The sequence below is a fragment of the Colossoma macropomum genome, unplaced genomic scaffold (assembly GCF_904425465.1).
Source record: "Colossoma macropomum unplaced genomic scaffold, Colossoma_macropomum, whole genome shotgun sequence".
Taxonomy (NCBI): Eukaryota; Metazoa; Chordata; class Actinopteri; order Characiformes; family Serrasalmidae; genus Colossoma; species Colossoma macropomum.
The window spans coordinates 1,283,546-1,306,756 of record NW_023495515.1 but is presented as its reverse complement, the minus strand read 5'-3'; the positions used below and the strand labels follow the sequence as shown (position 1 = coordinate 1,306,756).

Below are 23,211 nucleotides of genomic sequence, written 5' to 3'. Positions count from 1 at the left end.
AAGAAAGAAAGAAAGGAGGAAAGGAGGAAAGAAAGAAAGACAGTAAGTCAGTGAGAAAGAAAGAAAGAAAGAAAAGAGAAAGAAAGAAAGAAAAAGGGGCAAAAGATGGAGAGAGTAAAAAGGCCCAAAGAAAGAAAGAAAGAAAGAAAGGAGGAAAGGAGGAAAGAAGGAAAGAGAGGGAGAGAGTAAAAAGGCCCAAAGAAAGAAAGACAGTAAGTCAGTGAGAAAGAAAGAAAGAAAGAAAGAAAGAAAGAAAGAAAAAGGGGCAAAAGATGGAGAGAGTAAAAAGGCCCAAAGAAAGAAAGAAAGAAAAGGGGCAAAGAGAGTTAGAGTAAGAAGGCCAAAAGAAAGAAAGAAAGACGGACAGACAGACAGAAAGAAAAAGAAAGAAAGAAAGAAAAGGGGCAAAAGAGGGAGAGAGTAAGAAGGCCCAAAAAAGAAAGAAAGAAAGAAAGAAAGAAAGAAGAGAGACAGAGTGAGAGGGAGAGAGAGACAGAGAAATAGAGAAAGAAAGAAAAGAGGGGAGAGAGTGACGGAGCGAGAGACAAACAAAATGACAGAGAAAGAGAGAGGGAGCGACAGAACGAGAAACAAACAGAGAGCGACAGAGCAAGAGAGCGAAGGAGAGATAACGTGACAGAGAGACAGAGAAAGAGAGACAGAGACAGAAAGTGAGACAGTAAGAGAAAAAGAGATAGACACACAGTGTCAGAGGAAGAGAGAGTGAGAGAGAGACACAGAGACAGAGTGACAGAGAGAGAGAGTGAAGGCCGAGAGTGATTCAAGCTACAGAGTGAATCTGCGCATTTATATTTACTGACACACTGAACAGGCCCAAAATATCACTCCCTCTCCCTCCCTCTCTCCCTCCCTCTCACACAGTCATGTTCTGATCCGGTTCCATGTAGCGGACGTTCTAAAGGAAACTTTACAAGAAAAGCAAAGTTCGGTTCCAGAGAGAACCGCGAGCACCTTCACGCACGCAGTGAAATCCAGAGACTGTTTGCTGAACTTACTCAACCACAGCCTGATGAAGCGTTTGCGCAACGAGCTTCACGCACACACTCGCAAACACACACTTGCACACTCCTCCACACACACACTCGCACACTCCCGACAGCTCCTCCACACAAACACGCACACGTGTGCAGCCCGTGTCCTACCTGGCTGAGCTGAAGGCCAGCAGGCCCGTCTCATCCTGGGGCCGGAGCTAGAGCTCAAGCCCAGCTCAGCCTCTCTCCACTGGGCAGAGAAATCAACTCAGCAGGCCTCCCAACTCTCTCACTCACTCGCACGTACAGAGAGAACCAGAGAGAGAAAGAGGGAGGGAGAGCGAGCGGCCTTGTGAAACGAGTGCAGAGGAATGTGCACCCGCCCACCGGGCAGAACCAGGAGGCCAGAAGAGGAGGAGAGTGTGAGCGGGAGAGAGAGAGCGGGAGAGAGAGAGAGAGAGAGTAAAATGGAAGGAGTAATAGCTTCACTCTCAGCTCATCAATTTAGCTTTCTGTAACAACAAACCCGCTCCTGTTTTCTCTCCTCCCCTTTCAGCCTGATACTCTTTGCAAGCTTGTTTTTGACCATGCTCCAAGAGGGAGGGGTAGAGAGAGAGAGAGAGAGAGAGAGAGAGAGAGAGAGAGAGAGTACACATGTACATTTTCAATACCTACAGTATTCTATCAGTAGGGGAAATCCACCCATTTTTCAAAGTTTCTGCATAATGAAATGGTAAACAGTTCTAAACAAACTACACAAACTTGCTGAGTCAAAACCGTTCACAGTGGTGGTGATAGGAACCAGACGTCCACCTCTAAAAGCTCCCTCACAGAAAGTTCCTACATGAAATAGTTATGAATTCGCTGCGTGATGCCTGAGACACTGTTTTTAAGAAAATGTAGGGCCTGGTCTCTGAAAAGCAGAGGGGAACATGTAGGACATGTTAAAGTTAAATATCTCAAAGAAAACTTATTTTTTCAGATTTACCACGATTTTACCATCATCAACATAACATACACACTCAGAAGACTCGTGTAGGTTCACTGATGGTTTTGGGTAGTAAATGAAATGGCTATATTTGTGTTGTTGTCATGGCGACCCCGGTTCCCATCACCACCACTGTAAAGAAATCTGAGTCTCTACAATGAACCATTACAGAACAAACCACTCTGAATGACTGTTTACATCTAAACGACTGAACCAAGCAGAAATTATGAAAAATTGGCGGAACTGCCCTTTAAGCATTCCTTTCATTTTTGACACAATGGGTAGATAAAATGACACTGTAATAATATATATATACATGCATACTTTGTTAGCCCCCTTTTACACTGTTATTCAACAGTCAGGACCCCCAAAGGACCACCTGTGGTGTGTTAGTGTGTGTTGTGCTGGTATGAGTGGATCAGACATCTCACTGTGACTGCTGGACTGAGAACCTGTGACCACTGATGAAGGACTAGAGGATGACCAACACAAACTGTGCAGCAGCAGATGAGCTATCGTCTCTGACTTTACATCTACAAGGTGGACTGACAAGGTAGGAGTGTCTAATAGAAAAGAGTGGACACAGTGTTTAAAAACTCCAGCAGCACTGCTGTGTCTGATCCACTCGTACCAGCACAACACACACTAACACACCACCACCACATCAGTGTTACTGCAGTGCTGAGAATGATCCACCACCCAAATAGTACCTGCTCTGTGGGGGTCCATGGTGGTCCTGACCACGGAAGAACAGGGTAACAAAGTATCAGAGAAACAGATGGACTACAGTCTGTAACTGTAGAACTACAAAGTGCACCTATATAGTCAGCAGAGCTGATAAAGTGGACAATGAGTGGAGAACACACTGAAGCACAAGGAGAGAGAGAGAGAGAGAGGGGAGAGGGGGAGGATATTCCTCTTCCGGGATTGAAAGTGGGCGGAGGGGGAAACAGAGCCACGTGGAGCTGCATAAGCTGGGCTGACTCATCCTCCACAAACACACACACACACACACACACACACACACACACACACACACACACACACACACCACCTCCCTCTAAACACACACATATTCACACAGAGCAAAACCTAGAGCCCCTACTGAGTTTAAAGCTGGACAAATTTCAATGATACCATACTGGACAATAATACTACTACTACCACCAATACTAATACTAATAATATTAATAATAATAATAATAATAAATAATAATAATAATAATAATAAAAATAATAGAACATGTGTGGAGTGTGGACGGGAACACCACATCAAGACTGATGAGAAACATGATTCAGATCTGAGGAATAACACACATTTGTACACCTGTATACACACACACACACACACACACACACACACACACACACACACACACACACACACACACCCCTCACTCTTCGCTCCACTTCTCCATCTCCTTCATCCCATCCTCCTCTCCCTCTCCCGTTGCTCAGTGTGTTACTGAGTCTTGCTAACAGTCACTGTTCCAGATATTTATGAGCACACAGAGGGCCAAAGTCCGCCCCGGCAACAGCAGCACAGCCCGGCAACCGCCACCAGCTGCGTTCTCCCACAGCCACTGATACGAACGCGGTCAGACCCACCGCAGAGAACGCACACCAGAATGGAAGATTACTCCACAACACACCACAACAGATTCACCACAGAGAATACAGACCAGCAGCAAAGCTGAAACGAACTGACTACCATAGATATTACATTACAACAGCAAAACTGTTTACCACAGATAAAAACAAAACCTGACAACGGAAACTATAACAGCAACAGTGGCACTGAAAACAACAGACTGGAGTTAATTCACCATAGATACCACAGACCACAGCAGCACATTTACCACAGATCAACAGACTGGAGCAGATTCACCATAGAGATCAACAGACTAGAGCAGATTCACCATAGATACCACAGACTAGAGCAGATTCACCATAGATACCACAGACTAGAGCAGATTCACCATAGATACCACAGACTAGAGCAGATTTACCATAGAGATCACAGACCACAGCAGCACATTTACCACAGATCAACAGACTGGAGCAGATTCACCATAGATATCACAGACTAGAGCAGATTCACCATAGATACCACAGACTGGAGCAGACTGTATGAACGACCGTACATCTCTGATTTTTACAGCAGGCCACCGTTCAGCCTTAAAGCTGTTTTCTCCAACAGTTATGATGAGGTCAGGGTGAGTCAGTGATTCATATTAGTCATGGACGGTTACCTGTTTGCGTTCCCGTTTGGTCGGGGCAGCTTGCTGCGGTGGGGGCGGAGCCTGCTGCTGTTGGGGGGCGGGATTCATAATGACGGGTGCGGTGGGCACAGGGGGTGTGAACTGGGGCTGGGCGGGGTAATACGCTCCAGCTAAAAAAGAAATAAACATACAGAGAATTAAGAATTAGTGCAAAGACACCAAACACACTAGCGCTGATGATTACTCCATTAACATAAATACATACATACATAAATACATACATACATACATACATATTGCTCGAATAAGTCCATTATTGTTTGGCTGTTTTTAAAAACGCAATTACCAAAATGTTTTTTTAAAAATTCCCTAAAATATACATATAAACAAGCAAACAAGCACGCATCTCAGTTGCAACAGAACAAAACTAACGCTGCCATATTACATGATGGCATTGAAGAACAATCGTTCTCATGACTGACGGTGGTATATCGCCATGGAAACGCTGCCAGTGTCAAAAAAGGAAGATCATCAGAAATGTGAAGGGGAGGAGAAAACACAACACAAGAGGATGCTCTGCACTTTAACGACAAGGTTGCTGAAAAAGGTGTTGTTAGGCCTTTGCTGTATTATCCCAGGTGGTTGCTAAGGCGTTGATGGGTCGCTGCTATGGGCTGTTAATTTGCTTGCTACATGTATGTGTCTGCATGTGTGTGTATTTGTAACGTATACACATGTTTTTAGTGTATCGGTATGTAATAACTGTAAGTACTGAGTAACAAATATCAGAATAAACATATACAGTGTCTGTGTTTACATATAAAGACTTTTGCCAATCCGATTGAATACATTCCGATTATAGATTAAGACTGAGGTGTTTATGCTCACTCCGATCCAAAATTACGCGCATGCGTAGAAAGCCACTTAGTGTAGACGTTACCATGACAACCAGCATCACGTGAGTCCAGTCCGAGTGAGATGAGCAGCAGTGAGCAGCGCTTGTGTTTTAATTACTTTGAAATGATGTCAGACTCAGGAAAACGTCCTTCACATGTCCTTATTGAAGAAGGCCGAGAGGAAGACGTCGTGTTCTGAGACACATAAGCTGGACGTCCGTCCCACCGCCGTCTTTTAAAGATCAGAGCAGAAACTTCGTCTCCTCTGCAGACCAGTTTCTGCTCCGCCATGTCGAACGGTATAAACTTTCACTATGACGCGACAAACATGATCAGAACGGACTTAAACTTTCCGATAGGGAATGTAATCAGATACAGGCGTTTACACGGATATTATTCTTCTATTTAACGGATTATTAACAGGATTACCCACCTCGATCAGTCGGATAGAAACTGTATTCCGAATGGCCTCAATCGGACTAGACTATTCCGATTGAGGTGTGTACACGGACGTATTCTACTCCGATTGAACTATTAGTCAGATTATTGGTGGATTATCAGGCTGCATGTAAATATGGCTAGTGTAAGAAAGAGAGAACAAATCTAGATGATGGAAGAAAAATTAAAAAAAGGAGCAAAAATCTGACCACCAAGACCATTTTTAGACCTTCTCAATCACTTTCTCACTCGTTCGCTCTCCTAACTCTCTCTCTCGGTCACTGAACTGGCACTACTGAGGCGGCATTGTTGACCAGGGAGGCTGAAGACTAAATATAGTCAAAATCCCACACAGAACGGGCGAGAGAGAGAGAGAGAGAGAGAGAGAGAGAGAGAGAGAGAGAGAGAGAGAGAGAGAGAGAGGACGTTCTTGGAGGGAGTCCCACCACTGTAAATAAAGTCCTAAGATATGAGTCACAGAAAAGGAGTGCGGAGACACACACGGGACGGGAAGAAAAGGAAAAGGAACGACAGCGAGAGAGAAAAGAGAACAAGTGTCCACATGCACGTACCCTCTGGACTCCTGCTGGACGCTCTGTTCCCCATCGTCCCTCTCTCCTTCCTAGCACTCCTCTCTTTCGCTTCTTTTTTCACTCTAGTCTGCTGCGTTTCCACGGAAAGGTCCACTTTCTTATCTTTCCTCTCCTGCTCTCTCTCCCTCACCCTTTCTATCTCTCTCTGTACATACAGGTCAGTCAGTGCTGAGGGTTGTGGTGACCGTGTGAAGGCAGGGCAGGGCGCTAAGCGTCTGAGAGTGCGTGTGTTAGCACGAGCGCCTGCCTGCGAGTGATCTGATCCACAGGGAAGATCGTGGTGTGTGTATATGTGTGTGTGGTGTCACTCAGCAACTTGTGTTAAAAATAACCCCCCCACACTCCACCAGACTCCCACCTCCACGGGAAAGCCAGTTAGTCTGCACGCTTGCATGAAGTGGCTGCATGCTAATCATTCCAGCAGCTGTACGGAAGTCACTCCCTGTTCGACTGAGGATACGTTCAGTCGCAGTAAAGGACGAAACTGACCCCAAGTCAGAGTTTCTTTACAGCAGAACAGTGCTTTAGCGCAAAGTGGAAAAACCCCACAGCGCTGCCCTTGTGGCTGGGAGGCTGAAGATAATTGAGCGCAAGTGTCAATCACTACACTGCAACCCAATACTTGACAGCTCCTAGCACTATTTATAGGAGCCAATAGGCATTATGGGAGAGAGAGAGAGAGAGAGAGAGAGAGAGAGAGAGAGAGAGAGAGAGAGAGAGAGAGAGATGAATACTTGAACAGCATTTCCAAACCAGTATGGATCAGCAACAACTTAGCAACCACTTGGGATACCATAACAATGGCCTCAAATCAGCTTAGCAACACCTGGGAAACAACAGGAAAGGCCTCAAATTAGATTAGCAACCACCTGGGAAACCATAGCAAAGACCTAGCAACACCTTAGCAACCACCTGGGAAACCATAGCAATGGCCTCAAATCAGCTTAGCAACACCTGGGAAACCACAGCAAAGGCCTCAAATTAGATTAGCAACCACCTGGGAAACCACAGCAAAGGCCTCAAATTAGATTAGCAACCACCTGGGAAACCATAGCAAAGACCTAGCAACACCTTAGCAACCACCTGGGAAACCATAGCAATGGCCTCAAATCAGCTTAGCAACACCTGGGAAACCACAGGAAAGGCCTCAAATTAGATTAGCAACCACCTGGGAAACCACAGCAAAGGCCTCAAATTAGATTAGCAACCACCTGGGAAACCATAGCAAAGACCTAGCAACACCTTAGCAACCACCTGGGAAACCATAGCAATGGCCTCAAATCAGCTTAGCAACACCTGGGAAACCACAGCAAAGGCCTCAAATCAGACTAGAAACCACCTGGGATACCATAGCAATGGCCTAGCAAAACCTTAGCAACCACCTGGAAAACCACAGCAATGGCTTAGCAAAAAATTAGCAACCACCTGGGAAACCACAGCAACGGCCTAGCAACACCTTAGCAACCACCTCCGTTTTATCATCATGTATTATTATAATTATTATAATGTTCCTTCGGTTGGCCACTGACCAATCGGTGACGGACAGTGATGTGTGGCATGTCCTCATCCAGGACCAAGAGCAGATAGCTTTACACACTGCAGACCCCGCTGGGGTTCTCCTGAAGCGAACCCCAGACCACTGGTTTCACAGGAACCACCAAGGGTTCCAATTAAGCAACAAACCACGGGAGCTTTTCCTTCACAGCCTAAACCCCAACCCTGTGTTAAAATCACTGTAACGCACGGCCTCAAGTGGCTTATATAGGAGCAGACAACATAGAATTTGATAAAATACACCAAAAAATGATCAGTAATAATCATAGAAAGAAATATTATAATATTAACATATCACTGTTTAATGCAAAAACCTTCACCTGAAGTACTTTTTGGTCACCAAATTACCACTGTGATGACAAAGCTAATTTCCATTAGTGCCTCTATGCGATTTCCAGCCTTATTTAGCAACAAGCTACAGGCGCCCTGCTTCCCACGCTGGGGCTGAATCTTAAATAGCTCCCTGCTCCCTACTCAGGGCACTCTCTAGGAACAGAGCTTAAGATAGCTAACATAGTCATTTGGGATTCGGTCAAATGCGAGTGCAATGTTTGGCTGTAGAAGCTAGAATGTCAGAATGTCATTGTGACGACTTTAATTCAAGCCTGTGGTATTAATGGTGGAGTTGTTTAGCATGATTGCCATCTTTCAGCCCAGAGGTGTCAAACTCAACCACTAAAAGGGCCATTTTAAAAAATCTCAACAAATCTGTGAGCCAGCATTTTCACTCAACATTTTGCCACGACCAGAACTGGCCATTGTGTATTCAAAATAAGCCGAAACTGCAACAGCAAAATAGGCACTGAATGCTTAAGCTCCTCAAAAATAATTAAAAAATGTATTTATATAAAGCAATAGGCCACATTAGCTACAGATAACTATTTAACCTCTCTTAATGTTCCCAGGAGGTACGTTTTTTAAAACGGCTTGAACTAGACACCTTCTTTTTGTGTAACTGCTGGCCCATAGATTGTTGCTGGCGGAGGGGGTCGTAGTGCACATTATGTTGCAGTGCATGCTGGGGACTGTAGTGCAGCTTATGGTGAAACGGGCTAATATTAATAGAAAGTTTAAATAATTTTGCAGGCCTTGTGTTTGACACGAGGGTTTTAGCCTGTTAGCTAGCTGACCAACGTAGTTCCAGCTACGTTGTTAGGCCCTCAGATTAAACACAAACAGGTTCTTACTTCATCGGCAGATTATTCCATTAACAGCACAGGGATTTTCATGGGGTGGCGCAGTAAAACAGAATTCAGTTGTTGTGATGCTGTCGGTGTGTATATATACAGTATTTTACAACGTCTTTAAACACGGCTCAACCAATCAGATTGTAGAACAGGAACTATCTATTTTATAAAACAGCTATTACACTCAGCCAAATGTACCAAGCTCTCTGGGCAAGTGGCCTTGGATCTATGGAAAAATAAAAAGAAGCAGAAATGTGTAGCCAAAAGTACAAGAAGCAGAAAACTACAATAAATATTATGATCCAATTTGTGGACCCATACATATCTATGTGAATGTGACAGTCTATTCCTTGTCATGGCAATAAACAACAACAACAACAACAAGCCTACGTGCCCTGCTTAACACTGGCTGATCATGACACACGCCAGCTGTGCATGATGTAATGAAGCTGCAATTTGGTTACTGGTGACAACAAAGTTATTTTCAATCAACAATGTCTGTAAGCGCCGCATCTCACGGTTTGCTGCTAAAAGAGCCAGCTAATCGCGTCCTGGCATAGACAGGCCCTGCTGTCCAATACCAACAGGTTGTGTTTGCACTGTTGTCTGTTGAAAAATCATGTTTCATGTCTGAATTTTGCTGCTTTACTTTTGCACTGGAGCTGTGAGACGATTATAGCATACAGGTTACAAATATATATGACAACTGACGGCAAGCCTATATCATTACACCAGCCATTTGACTTACTTATATAGTTTCTAACACTGACATACTGTTATCTTTAAAAAAACAAAAGCACGCTGCATAACCAAAAACAGTAGTAAAACAGTAGTGCCATCTTGAATCTGCATACTTTTATCCATTTGTATGAATAACCGTGTGTCATACAGTGTCTGGAACAACATAAGCAAAAGTCTATTTGAGTTTACTTTGTAAGTCACAGTGTGAGACAACAGTGTGTTGATTTAAGCATAACATGCATATGATACTAACTGACGGGGCATAAGATTCCTTTTACATGTCGGCTATAGGGATGCATCGATATTGATACTGGTATCAAGTATTGGCGATACCGTACTCATGAAAATTCACCGATACCACCTGACAGCATGTGACACAATTCCTCAATATGGGTGGAGACATGTAGGCTAGCAAAACGGAGGCGAAAAAGGTGACATTTGCTACCAAAGTCTGTACATGCCGACCTTATACTTCATAACTCTATTCAATCAATGTAAATATAAATACGTTGATTTTTTTTTTTTCATTGGTTCTTTTAAATTAGGCTCTAGAGAGGCTGTATTGCCCTCCTGTGTAAATCGCCTGGTTCTAATAGTTAGCAGCCCTTAGCTGTAGCACAGTTTCTCAGTGTGTTTACTCAGTACTTGGTGTGCCGTGTTATTTTTGAAGAGCTGTCTGTAGAGATTGTGTTTCACGTGGCATGGATGGAGAGTTTTCATAAAGTGTGAGCATATAAATCGTAGGCTTTGTCTGTACAAGATGGTCTACTCAAACGTACACTGTGTCACCAAAGAATATTATTTCTAAAATCGCACAGTATGCGCTTGGCTTTAGAGGGCATTCAACCACAGCTCAACCAGCCAAACAAAAGACTTCAACAAGACATAAAAGTCCACAAGTGAGTTCCTCGGATGTGAATCCTGCTGTCACTAAGCTCAGAGACAGATGAGGATCAAAACTATGAAACATACTTTACTTACAGCTGTACAGAAGTGCTTTACTGATGTGGAATAAAATCCAGCCTACTCCACAGCAGTGCTACTCGATCCAAGGTAAATAATGTAGCTAAGCTAGTTAATGCACTTCATTTAAAAATCAGCCAGATTTTAATAATTTCATTTTTAAGGTACGACACTTATTTACAGCAACAACGACTTAATTCTAAGTAGGTTACTCAGAATGATATCAGCAAGCACTAAAAAACACATACTCAAACTTGGTCTGAAAAAAAATGGTATCGATGCCTACCCAGTCAGCCAAATTGGCAAAACTAAAGAAGCAAACTGAGAAAACTGAGCTGACTCTGCCCATTCTTGGTAGGTAGAGGAAAAAAAAGTCATTATTTCGAGGAAAAAAGTCAAGATTTTAAGTTATTCAAAAGAGTATGCCATTACATCAAAACTAAAAGGAAAAAAATAAAAGATATAAAATAAAGCAGCTGTTTTGAGAAACAAACAAAAAAAAGTATAGTTTCTCAAAACAGCTGCTTTATTTTATATCTTTATATCTTTAATTTTTTTTATTTATTTTAAATGGTATGCATTTCAACATTGTGTTATTTATTTCAGGACACTAAGTCAAAAATTTCAAGAAAAGTTTTTCAACACTGTATGCCACTATTTCAAAATATTAAATCAAAATTTGGAGAAAATGTTAGCTCGATACAATGTCACTATTTTGAGATATCAAATCAGAATTTGAGGAAAACAAGTCATTATTTCAAGAAACAAAACCAAAACGTCACGAAAATAAGCTACTTTTTCAACATAGTGACATGCTATGTTAAAATACCAGTTCAAAATTCCAAGAAAAGTCATTAAGATCCTAATTTCGAAAACTTACTTTGACATAGTATCTCAAAATAATGTTGTATTAAGTCAAAATAAAATCAATCATTCTAAATTCCTTACATTGAGATACCATGTCAAAACTTCAAAATTATTGACACATCATTCCATTATTTAAGATGCTCAAAATCATTAAAGCTAAAAAGTCATTATTTCCAGATTCCAAGTCATTATTCTGATGTTCTGCTTCCACAAACAGACAAACAGATGGACGAAAAAGGCACATTTTTCTACTCTACCTAGCAGGAATGGGCTTCTATACAACATGCACACCAATCCACACACACACACACACACACACACACACACACACACACACACAGGTGAAAGGGTTCATGAGTGTCACAGGGTTCAACCACAAGGACAACACTAGAGGGAGCAAACGCACACACACACTTTCACCTTTTTACAGATCAGGTGAAAATCACTACTGTACACTAATAAATTCACACATTAAAATTAAAATAAATAAATAAATGAATGAATGAATGATAATCCACTCACACACTCAGAACAGAACAGCGGATGTTGAGGTTTCATACATACCGTACTCAGCTGGGCTGGTTCCAGGGTAAAATCCTGGAGAACCGGCGACCTGGTACTGCTGAGGGGCCACGTATGAGGGGCGGTACTGAGAGTGAGAGACACACACAGACAGAGAGAGACAGAGAGAGAGAGAGAGAGAGTGGGAGTTATCCACAGGACTCAGTGAAGGCCTCTTACTCAGCAGGAATTACAAACACCCACTTCTCTTCATCACTACGGCGTGACATCATTTGGAACATCCCTGTCTAAATCCACGCTTCACGTCCAAAAAGACTGGTCACCCTCTGTCCCACCAACCCCACACTCACACCTCGGTATGGTACAATCAGGAACGCTCCAGACGGTCAGCTGACTAACACAGTTTTGAAAGGGGGGGCATCAGCAGAATCAATATGTGGGACTGTGTGCACATGAGGGCAGGAAGAGTCATCCGCACAAAGGCTTTCATTCAAACTCCTGTACCTGGACACTATTCACTCCTTACAAACAGCCTACAGGGAGGTGACCACAGTGCCGACCTGCTGATGCTACTAATATGAGTCTAACTCTGTTTACTCTGCATAATTTAACACACAAAAACTCAACTACCACCAAAATCCCAACATTAACTAGCATCCAACCTCCCTCCGACAGCCTTAACTAGCATCCAACCTCCCTCCGACAGCATTACCTACCATCCAACGTCCCTCCGACAGCCTTAACTAGCATCCAACCTCCCTCCGGCAGCCTTAACTAGCATCCAACCTCCCTCCGACAGCCTTAACTAGCATCCAACCTCCCTCCGGCAGCCTTAACTAGCATCCAACCTCCCTCCGGCAGCCTTAACTAGCATCCAACCTCCCTCCGGCAGCCTTAACTAGCATCCAACCTCCCTCCGACAGCATTACCTACCATCCAACGTCCCTCCGACAGCCTTAACTAGCATCCAACCTCCCTCCGGCAGCCTTAACTAGCATCCAACCTCCCTCCGACAGCCTTAACTAGCATCCAACCTCCCTCCGGCAGCCTTAACTAGCATCCAACCTCCCTCCGGCAGCCTTAACTAGCATCCAACCTCCCTCCGACAGCATTACCTACCATCCAACGTCCCTCCGACAGCCTTAACTAGCATCCAACCTCCCTCCGGCAGCCTTAACTAGCATCCAACCTCCCTCCGGCAGCCTTAACTAGCATCCAACCTCCCTCCGGCAGCCTTAACTAGCATCCAACCTCCCTCCGGCACCCTTAACTAGCATCCAACGTCCCTCCGGCAGCCTTACCTACCATCCAACCTCCCTCCGACAGCCTTACCTACCATCCAACCTCCCTCCGACAGCCTTACCTACCATCCAACCTCCCTCCGGCAGCCTTACCTAGCATCCAACGTCCCTCCGGCAGCCTTACCTAGCATCCAACGTCCCTCCGGCAGCCTTAACTAGCATCCAACCTCCCTCCGACAGCCTTAACTAGCATCCAACCTCCCTCCGGCAGCCTTAACTAGCATCCAACCTCCCTCCGGCAGCCTTAACTAGCATCCAACCTCCCTCCGGCAGCCTTAACTAGCATCCAACCTCCCTCCGGCAGCCTTAACTAGCATCCAACCTCCCTCCGGCAGCCTTAACTAGCATCCAACCTCCCTCCGGCAGCCTTAACTAGCATCCAACCTCCCTCCGGCAGCCTTAACTAGCATCCAACCTCCCTCCGGCAGCCTTAACTAGCATCCAACCTCCCTCCGGCAGCCTTAACTAGCATCCAACCTCCCTCCGACAGCCTTAACTAGCATCCAACCTCCCTCCGGCAGCCTTAACTAGCATCCAACCTCCCTCCGGCAGCCTTAACTAGCATCCAACCTCCCTCCGGCAGCCTTAACTAGCATCCAACCTCCCTCCGGCAGCCTTAACTAGCATCCAACCTCCCTCCGGCAGCCTTAACTAGCATCCAACCTCCCTCCGACAGCCTTAACTAGCATCCAACCTCCCTCCGGCAGCCTTAACTAGCATCCAACCTCCCTCCGGCAGCCTTAACTAGCATCCAACCTCCCTCCGGCAGCCTTAACTAGCATCCAACCTCCCTCCGACAGCCTTAACTAGCATCCAACCTCCCTCCGGCAGCCTTAACTAGCATCCAACCTCCCTCCGACAGCCTTAACTAGCATCCAACCTCCCTCCGACAGCCTTAACTAGCATCCAACCTCCCTCCGACAGCCTTAACTAGCATCCAACCTCCCTCCGACAGCCTTAACTAGCATCCAACCTCCCTCCGGCAGCCTTAACTAGCATCCAACCTCCCTCCGGCAGCCTTAACTAGCATCCAACCTCCCTCCGGCAGCCTTAACTAGCATCCAACCTCCCTCCGACAGCCTTAACTAGCATCCAACCTCCCTCCGGCAGCCTTAACTAGCATCCAACCTCCCTCCGGCAGCCTTAACTAGCATCCAACCTCCCTCCGGCAGCCTTAACTAGCATCCAACCTCCCTCCGGCAGCCTTAACTAGCATCCAACCTCCCTCCGACAGCCTTAACTAGCATCCAACCTCCCTCCGGCAGCCTTAACTAGCATCCAACCTCCCTCCGGCAGCCTTAACTAGCATCCAACCTCCCTCCGGCAGCCTTAACTAGCATCCAACCTCCCTCCGACAGCCTTAACTAGCATCCAACCTCCCTCCGGCAGCCTTAACTAGCATCCAACCTCCCTCCGGCAGCCTTAACTAGCATCCAACCTCCCTCCGGCAGCCTTAACTAGCATCCAACCTCCCTCCGGCAGCCTTAACTAGCATCCAACCTCCCTCCGGCAGCCTTAACTAGCATCCAACCTCCCTCCGGCAGCCTTAACTAGCATCCAACCTCCCTCCGGCAGCCTTAACTAGCATCCAACCTCCCTCCGGCAGCCTTAACTAGCATCCAACCTCCCTCCGGCAGCCTTAACTAGCATCCAACCTCCCTCCGGCAGCCTTAACTAGCATCCAACCTCCCTCCGGCAGCCTTAACTAGCATCCAACCTCCCTCCGACAGCCTTAACTAGCATCCAACCTCCCTCCGGCAGCCTTAACTAGCATCCAACCTCCCTCCGGCAGCCTTAACTAGCATCCAACCTCCCTCCGGCAGCCTTAACTAGCATCCAACCTCCCTCCGACAGCCTTAACTAGCATCCAACCTCCCTCCGACAGCCTTAACTAGCATCCAACCTCCCTCCGACAGCCTTAACTAGCATCCAACCTCCCTCCGACAGCCTTAACTAGCATCCAACCTCCCTCCGGCAGCCTTAACTAGCATCCAACCTCCCTCCGGCAGCCTTAACTAGCATCCAACCTCCCTCCGACAGCCTTAACTAGCATCCAACCTCCCTCCGACAGCATTACCTACCATCCAACCTCCCTCCGGCAGCCTTAACTAGCATTCAGCCTTCCTCCGACAGTATTAACAGGCCAGCTAGCTGTAAATGCTGATCCCCAAACAAAGCTGGTAAGCTAGCTTTGTTTACTTCCTTTCATGGCTCCAAACCGCACTGACAGCTCTCACCAATGTGCTGTGATAGCTTTAGTCTTACCTGTCCATGTATGTAGTAGGCGGGGCCTTGTGCATTGGGGAAGCTGATTTGCTGCTGGGGGATCATCATCATCTGGGACCCCGGCTGGAACACATGAGGGGGATGTGTCCCATGTGGAGGGGGGATGGGTCGGGGGGCGGAGCTAGGCTGGACACGAGCAGAGTTGGTGGGTAAAGCGGGCCGACCAGTATAGTACGGCTGCAGGGTGAGAAAGAGAGAGAGACCAAGTCATTGATTAGTTAAGTGATAAATGTGTTTAGGAAGATGGCATTAATCATCTATCAACCACAAAAAACACAGCGGTATACAAAAAAAAAGTCAATCTCTATCTGGGAATCTTAAAAATTGCTACATAGGTGAACAAAATCAGCTTAATCAAAATGCAATTATTGTCATTCAATAATGATATTTTCATTGTGCAACTGCATGAACAGTATTACAAAATGTGATACAAGGTAAAGTCAAGCTGATTAAACAAAAGTACAGTTTGTAAATAATCATTTTAGTCATAATGTGATTAAAGCTAAACAACACCAACTGGCCAGTGTGAAAAAGTTACTGCCCCCCAGGTTACTCAGTACACTAATTCACCAAATTTAGTCGATAACTGGGATCAGTTAAACTAGATCCACTCACGCTTGATTACTGGCAGCTCTGTTAAATCCATAAATCATTTAAACAGAAACCTTCCAGCAAAGTGCAGAAGGCTAAAAGGTCTCAATAAGCAGTGTGTGGTGATCAAAAGAAATTCCAGAAAAGACGAGAGAGAACAGAACGTTGCTGGAACATATCAGTCTGGAAAGGGTTTCAAAGTCATTTCTGGGACTCCAGTGAACCCCAGTGTGTGCCATTATCTCCAGATGGTGAAACCTGGAACAGTCATGAATCTTTCCAGAAGGGGCCGGCCTACCAAAATTCCTCCAGGAGCACAGCGACAACTAATCTTTGCAAGTCATAATAGAGCGACACCTAAGGAACAGCAGGCCTTGCTCACCTCAGGTAAGGTCAGCATCTAACACCTTTAGAAAGAGACTGGGCAGATATGGTAACCAGTTGCAAGGTGAAAACCTAGCTAACCTGCATACCAAGAGGAATGCAAAGGCTCATCTCAAATATGCAATAATAAAATATATATATATATAATAATAATAATAATAATAATAATAATAATAATTATTATTATTATTATTATTATTATTATTATTATAAGAACCCTTGCTAACCCCCAAGACCTTTGGAGTAATGCTCTATGGCTTGAGGAGTCAAAAGTGGAACTTCTTGCAAGACAAGGGTCTCATAACATCTGACGTAAAGCTAAAACAGCACTCCACAATAAGAACATCATACCAACAATGAAACATGGTGGTGGTAGTGTGATGGTGTGGGGGTGCTTTGCTGCTTCAGGGACTGGGCGACTTGCCATTACTGACCAAACCATGAATTCTGCTCTTTACTAGAAAATCCTGCAGGGCCATTTCCAGTCATCAGTTCATGGTATGCAGCAAATCCGAAGCACAACATTTCTTCTCAAAACAAACAAAAGGTTTTGGCGTGGCCCAGTCAAAGTCCTGACTTGAACCCCACTGAAATGCAGTGGCAGAATCTTGAATGCGTGGTTTGTGCTCCAAAGCCCTCCAATGGGGCTGAATTAAAGTCTGAAAAGAGGAGTGGGCCAAAATTCCTCCACAGCGATCTAAGCAACTGCTCTCCAGTTACAGGAAGCGTTTGTTTGCAGGCGCTGCCGCTAAAGGTGCCACAACCGGTTATTAAGTTTAGGGGGCAATTACTTTTTCACATGGGGGATATATGCACTGAAAATTTTTTCTACCAATAAATGAAATGATTATTTATAAACAGTGTTTTGTTTCATGTTCTCATCGTCCTACATTAGATTTTGTATAAAGACCTGAAACCACTGAGTTTAGGCTGTTTAGGCTGAACTGCAATTAATACTGAAAACTATGATAATCACTGCTGTCGGAAGAAAACCTCATCTCTCCACTTTTGGTGATTTTCAGCTTTTGACATAATTTGAAAATACCTGTGGCCCTTTACACTTGGTATAAAATTTATGATGAATGGACCAAAAGAAACGGCCAAAAATGACTTGGAAAAACGTCTGGTTCCATTGACTTACATTGAAAGTAAAGAAGGTTTTTTCCTTCTCCTGTAAAGTTATTGTTTTGGAGATACGAGGTTTTCTTCCGACAACATAATCACTTTCACATTAAAAACAAGAAAGGAAAATGTTTGTAAGAAGAATGTTGTTATCCCAGGTGGTTGTTAAGATCGCTATGTTATCCCAGGTGGTTGCTAGGCCATTGCTATGGAATCCCAGTTGGTAGCTAAGGTGTTACTAGGCTGTTGCTACAGTATCCCAAGCGGTTGTCAGCGTAAAAAGCATACATGCAATTGGTCCCCAAAGGACGAAATACTATTCCAGTGTAACCTCGCCGATCTTGCTAAGATCTGTGGTTTGAGCTTGAAAACTGCGATCTTAACTGAATGAGTGTTTACATGGATCTCTGGCCGATACGCCTGTAGGACTACGGAAGCATCAGAGCAAAGCAGCAGAGGAAGAATGAGGAAGGGTTACCTGCAGTGACCTGAATCCTCCCTTCAGCAGCACAACACACACGTATGCACACACACAGCAATAGAGAGAAAGAGAGGAAAACGAGAAGGACAATGCATATTAACCACAAGCAGAGTTCTCAACAACTGCAGCATGCAAAGAAACACAAAGCCTGTATGTACATGTACAATACTGCACCTTCAATTATTTCATTTTCAGTCAAAACGGCCATTAAGTTATTCATTTTTATGAAGCCTCTACAACTAAAGGTGATACAGATGATGTCCAGTATTTAGTGTGTCCACTCGCTTTATATCGTTGGTTGCTTGGTAACAAATATGACAGTTGATTGAAGTTGACAATCAAATAGTTTAGGATTTCCTAACTTAAGATTCAGTAAGATAAGATAAAATTAAAGATAATTTAAAATAATCTGTGAAAAATCTAATCTAATACGGCTTCTGGACTCTGGGGTGGTCAGTCCATCGTTCAGCTTCTTTGTTTGATGTGTCCGTCTCCTTTTCTCAGTGAGGTCTTCTTGATCAGCTACACATCCTTTCAGACCCACAGCGCTGAGTCGTCAGTGGAAGGATGGACAGAAACACCTGTGGATGTTTTCAGATCTGATCAGCTTGATTTTCTCCTCTCTCTCAGAGATGAAAGCTTTAAGTGCTGTTTATCTGATGGGGGCAGTTTTGGTGTCGACCAGCTCTTCCAGGTAGTTGTTAGGGGTCCCACTGTTTCTGCATATTTTAGTTTTTTAAACTCCAGTTTATAAAAATTGACCCACTTTTTTTTTTTGACTTTCCTATTTATTATGCATCTGGACCGCCTTATATCTAATCTCCTCATACGTGTCTCCTGAGAAATGAATAACTGGCCGTTTGGACAAGAAATCAAATAAATGAAGGGTGGACTTTTGCACAGTACTGAATGGTTATGCATCCCCCTGCGTGTGTGTGTGTGTTAGTACCTGTTGGTGTAAAGCTCTAGCACCAGGGGGCAAACTAGAAAAAGAGATCCAGACACACACACACACACACACACACACACACACACACACACACACACACACACGTGAGAGACAGAAGCCACAGCCGGAAGAAGAGACCAGCACACACACTCATGCACACAGCAGAGCCAGGAGGATTCAGGCAACCGTGCACTTGTTTTCTCACTTTTCTGCACAATTAAAATTTTTTTTTGGTCTACATCTTTATTCTCTCTCACAGGAACATTTTTCTATGGTCAGTCTTTCATCTAACAGCTCCAGGGTTTAAAATATACCAAAAATATCTGCAAAATGCATGACCGGAAGGACAGGAAGTGGCACTTGTTTGAGAAGACGTACCTGTCGGGGCTGGGCTGAGGGGTTCATTGGTGGAGGGGGTGTGGCAAACACAGCCACAGACGGGGGCTGAGTGGGAGGGAAATTTGGCTGGTGAGGAAAGACAAGAGATTTTAGTTTGCAAAGCAACAAATATTATCATCAATAATAAACAATAATAATAAATCATCAACATTAGGGCTGCAACAATTAATCACAAGGACACCAAATCACTGACAAAGCTGATTATGAAAACTCGACAGGCGCCCTTTTACAGGGATGCATGATGAGATCAGATCACTTCAAATTTTGTGTTAATAGTAAAGCTACATCACAGGATAAATTATGTTATACATACATACATACATACACATATATATATATATATATATGCAGGTACTATTTGGGTGGTGGATCATTCTCAGCACTGCAGTAACACTGATGTCGTGGTGGTGTGTTAGTGTGTGTTGTGCTCGTGAGAGTGGATCAGACACAGCAGTGCTGCTGGAGTTTTTAAACACTGTGTCCACTCACTGTCCACTCTATTAGACACTCCTACCTTGTCAGTCCACCTTGCGGATGTAAAGTCAGAGACGATAGCTCATCTGCTGCTGCACAGTTTGTGTTGGTCATCCTCTAGTCCTTCATCAGTGGTCACAGGACGCTGCCCACAGGGCAGGACATTTTTGTTCTCAGTCCAGCAGTGACACTGAGGTGTTTAAAAACACCAACACACACTAACACACCACCACCACGTCAGTGTTACTGCAGTGCTGAGAACGATCCACCACCCAAATAGTACCTGCTCTGTGAGGGTCCATGGGGGTCCTGACCACTGAAGAACAGGGTAAAAGGGGGCTAACAAAGTATCAGAGAAACAGATGGACTACAGTCTGTAACTGTAGAACTACAAAGTGCACCTATCAGCGCATCCCTACTGTATAACACTCTATAACGTTCATATGATGCCGACGGTCATTTGGACGTGGTGTAGGGGCGACATGGCTTCAAATGTTCAACTGTACCATTAAAAAAGGATGGAAGAAGAAACCACTTGCCACACAAACGTAATCTGTGGTAAAAACGCAGGAAGACGCAACAGCTCAATTAGTCCACTACTCAAATAACAGTCAACAGAGAGCTGTAGCCCAAAAAAGACGACGACAGTAAGGCAGATCCTAGTATAGTGAGATGTGTGTTATTGATAAGGTAAATGATGGGATTATGTCCACAATTTGACTATAGTTTAAGGTCAATAATGTAAACCTGCGGTTCATTAAATCTGCATAAATGAAAGACAGTGTGAAGGCTGTTCAGGTAAGAACTGTGCCCATGTGTGGTGTTTGTGTTACCTGGGACAGGCCTGGGGAGGGTGCAGGGAGGGGGGCGGAGGGGTGGGGGGAGGCGGAGGGAGGTCCTGTCAGAGACTGTGGTGCTTTATTCATTTCATCTGGCTCTGCATCGAGGCTCACCCATCTACTGAGAAAACCTGAGAGAGAGAGAGAGAGAGAGAGAGAGAGAGAGAGAGAGAGAGAGAGAGAGAGAGAGAGAGCTTTAAAAATTGTCTGATTGAGCTAAAATTCTCCATACTGTAGCTCATCTTATAAGCAAGGTGTTTAAAAAAAAAAACAAAAAACCTGACATTGTAAAAATATGGCCATCAGGTTTTAGCAGACGTTCGGGAGGCTTGACATTCTGCTTGAAAAATACAAACCCAGTTCCAAAAAAGTTGGGACAGTAGATAAAATGCAAACAAAAACCACAAGTGATACCCATGACCTTCGACATCTTACATGGGCTCAGGAACACTGAAAAAATATGTCAATAAACACCGTCTGTCGCTGTACCCACAATGCAAATTAAGGCGATATTATGCACAGTGGAAGCCATGTCAGCAACGTCTATAAACACCGCTGACTTCTCTGGGCTCAAGCTCATCTGAGATGGACTGATGTACAATGAAAATATGAATAGATGAGTTAACCTTGCAGATTGTTTACTAGAGTAACGAAAGTAAGAAGTAAAGGACCATCCATACCGTTACATGAAATCAAAAGCCAGGGTCTGTCATGGTATGGGGGGGGGTATCAGTAGGAAACTTGCACATCCACGAAGGCATCATTAACAGAGAACACATTTTGGAGCAAAATGTGCTGCCTTTTAGAGGCCGTCTTTTTCAGGGATGTCCATGCTTAGCATGACTGCGTAACCAGATTGTGTCGATGCTAGTGCGGCCTTCCTACAGTACAGACTTTTTCTCCCAATGAAAACGTGTCTAACTAGGCTCAAAATACAATAATGAAAGCCTCAGATGGTTACACACCTGAAGAATTATATAACGGCAAAAAATTACGTTTTCAAAGACAACTAAATGGTGTCTTCAATTCCCAAGTGATTATTAAGTGATGCTAAACGGAAAGGTGATGTAACAAAGTGGTAAACATGCTCTTGTCCCAACATTTTTTTGGAAAAAACAATTAAGAAAATCTGTTTTAATTGGCATTTCATATACTGTGCTGAATATTTTTAAATTGGATTTGTATTATTTTTGGAGTAGTCTCTCAATTTTCATTACTTGGTCTCAACATCTGGTCTAGCATCAATCTGTAGAGTCTGCAAGTAAATTATTGACAAAAACAATGTTGACTTTTTTTTGTCTCAGTCAGTGTGCTCTGACTAAAAGGGTTATAATTCTACCTAAGTCTGTAAAATATGGAAGAGTGGTGTCCAATCTTATCCACAAAGGGCTGGTGTGGCTGATGGTTTTCATTCCAACAAAGCAAGAGCACACATGGTCAATCTAAAAGACTAACAGCAACTGATTAAACAGGTGGAAGCAGGTGCATTCCTGCTCGTTTGGAATGAAAATACAGGCCCTCTGCAGTATAGATTGGGTACCATAGATATTAAAAAAAGAGATTTTTTTTTCTAAATTAGGTCTAAGTAATACTTAATATTAAACAACAAAACTGAAAATTGGGAACTAGTTACTAAAATGGCGCTTGGCTCCTTTTTGCCCCCTACAAATAAGCTGTCTCAAGAACTGCAGTGCTGCCATCAGCCGCTCGCGGCTTCTGATAAGAAGGTGCTGGGTTTGAATCTCATCTGACATGTCATCATGAGCCTTGTATCCCGAAATGTTTGAAATATCCAAACTCAGTAATTATTAAAAAATGTCAACGTTCATAAACATCGGGGCCTTATAAGGCTGTGCTGGGCTTATGGTGCTTGGACCCCGATGATTGCCACTAGTGGCTGCATTTATCTATTAAATTCACCTCACCTTAGCATAACTCTAAACCTTGTCTTAATGCTAACCCTAATCCTTAGGCTTAATCCAAAATCTAAACCTAACCCTTACCCTTGTCCTAAGCCAAACTCAACACTGTTGAGAAATCAACTCACTTTAAACAGATAGTTTGTTAATAGATTGATCACTTATAGGTAATTAAGCTGAATAAAGTGAGACCAAATGTACAGCAGCAGCCTAATAAACACCACTTTCACTTTGTCATTCTCTCTCACTCACACACACACACACACACACACACACACACACACACACACACACACACAGACAGTAACTCACTCTTATTGAGCGTGGTGGTCCCGGAGGTGGGACGCTGCCTGGTTCTGCTCCAGCTGTCTGTCAGCCTATCAGAGGGAGGAGAGAGAGAGGGCAAAGTTTATAACAGGTCACAAAGAGCAACTACTCTCACTCTTACACACTGAGTGTGTGTGTGTGTGTGTGTGTGTGTGTGTGTGTGTGTGTGTGTGTGT

The 23,211-nt window shown here is 44.2% G+C and overlaps 1 protein-coding gene across 7 annotated transcripts in view; it reads right to left on the bottom strand.

Moving 5' to 3' along the window:
- The window catches only part of wu:fb16f03 (eukaryotic translation initiation factor 4 gamma 1), a 68,504-nt gene that overhangs the window by 28,238 nt on the left and 17,055 nt on the right, over positions 1-23,211 (bottom strand). For 3 of the 7 annotated variants that reach the window (XM_036562766.1, XM_036562768.1, XM_036562767.1), the window contains exons 2-7: positions 23,021-23,085; positions 20,784-20,920; positions 19,456-19,542; positions 15,530-15,727; positions 12,006-12,090; positions 4,233-4,372 (exon numbers count right to left, since the gene is read on the bottom strand). In XM_036562766.1, the coding sequence (XP_036418659.1) occupies positions 4,233-4,372; positions 12,006-12,090; positions 15,530-15,727; positions 19,456-19,542; positions 20,784-20,876 (603 nt within the window). In that variant the 5' untranslated portion in view covers positions 20,877-20,920; positions 23,021-23,085. Of the gene's footprint in view, positions 1-878; positions 982-1,163; positions 1,368-4,232; positions 4,373-6,108; positions 6,371-12,005; positions 12,091-15,529; positions 15,728-18,125; positions 18,147-19,077; positions 19,112-19,455; positions 19,543-20,783; positions 20,921-23,020; positions 23,086-23,211 lie in introns of those variants that run through there. The other 4 variants (XM_036562769.1, XM_036562770.1, XM_036562771.1 and 1 more) reach the window with 4 other exon arrangements.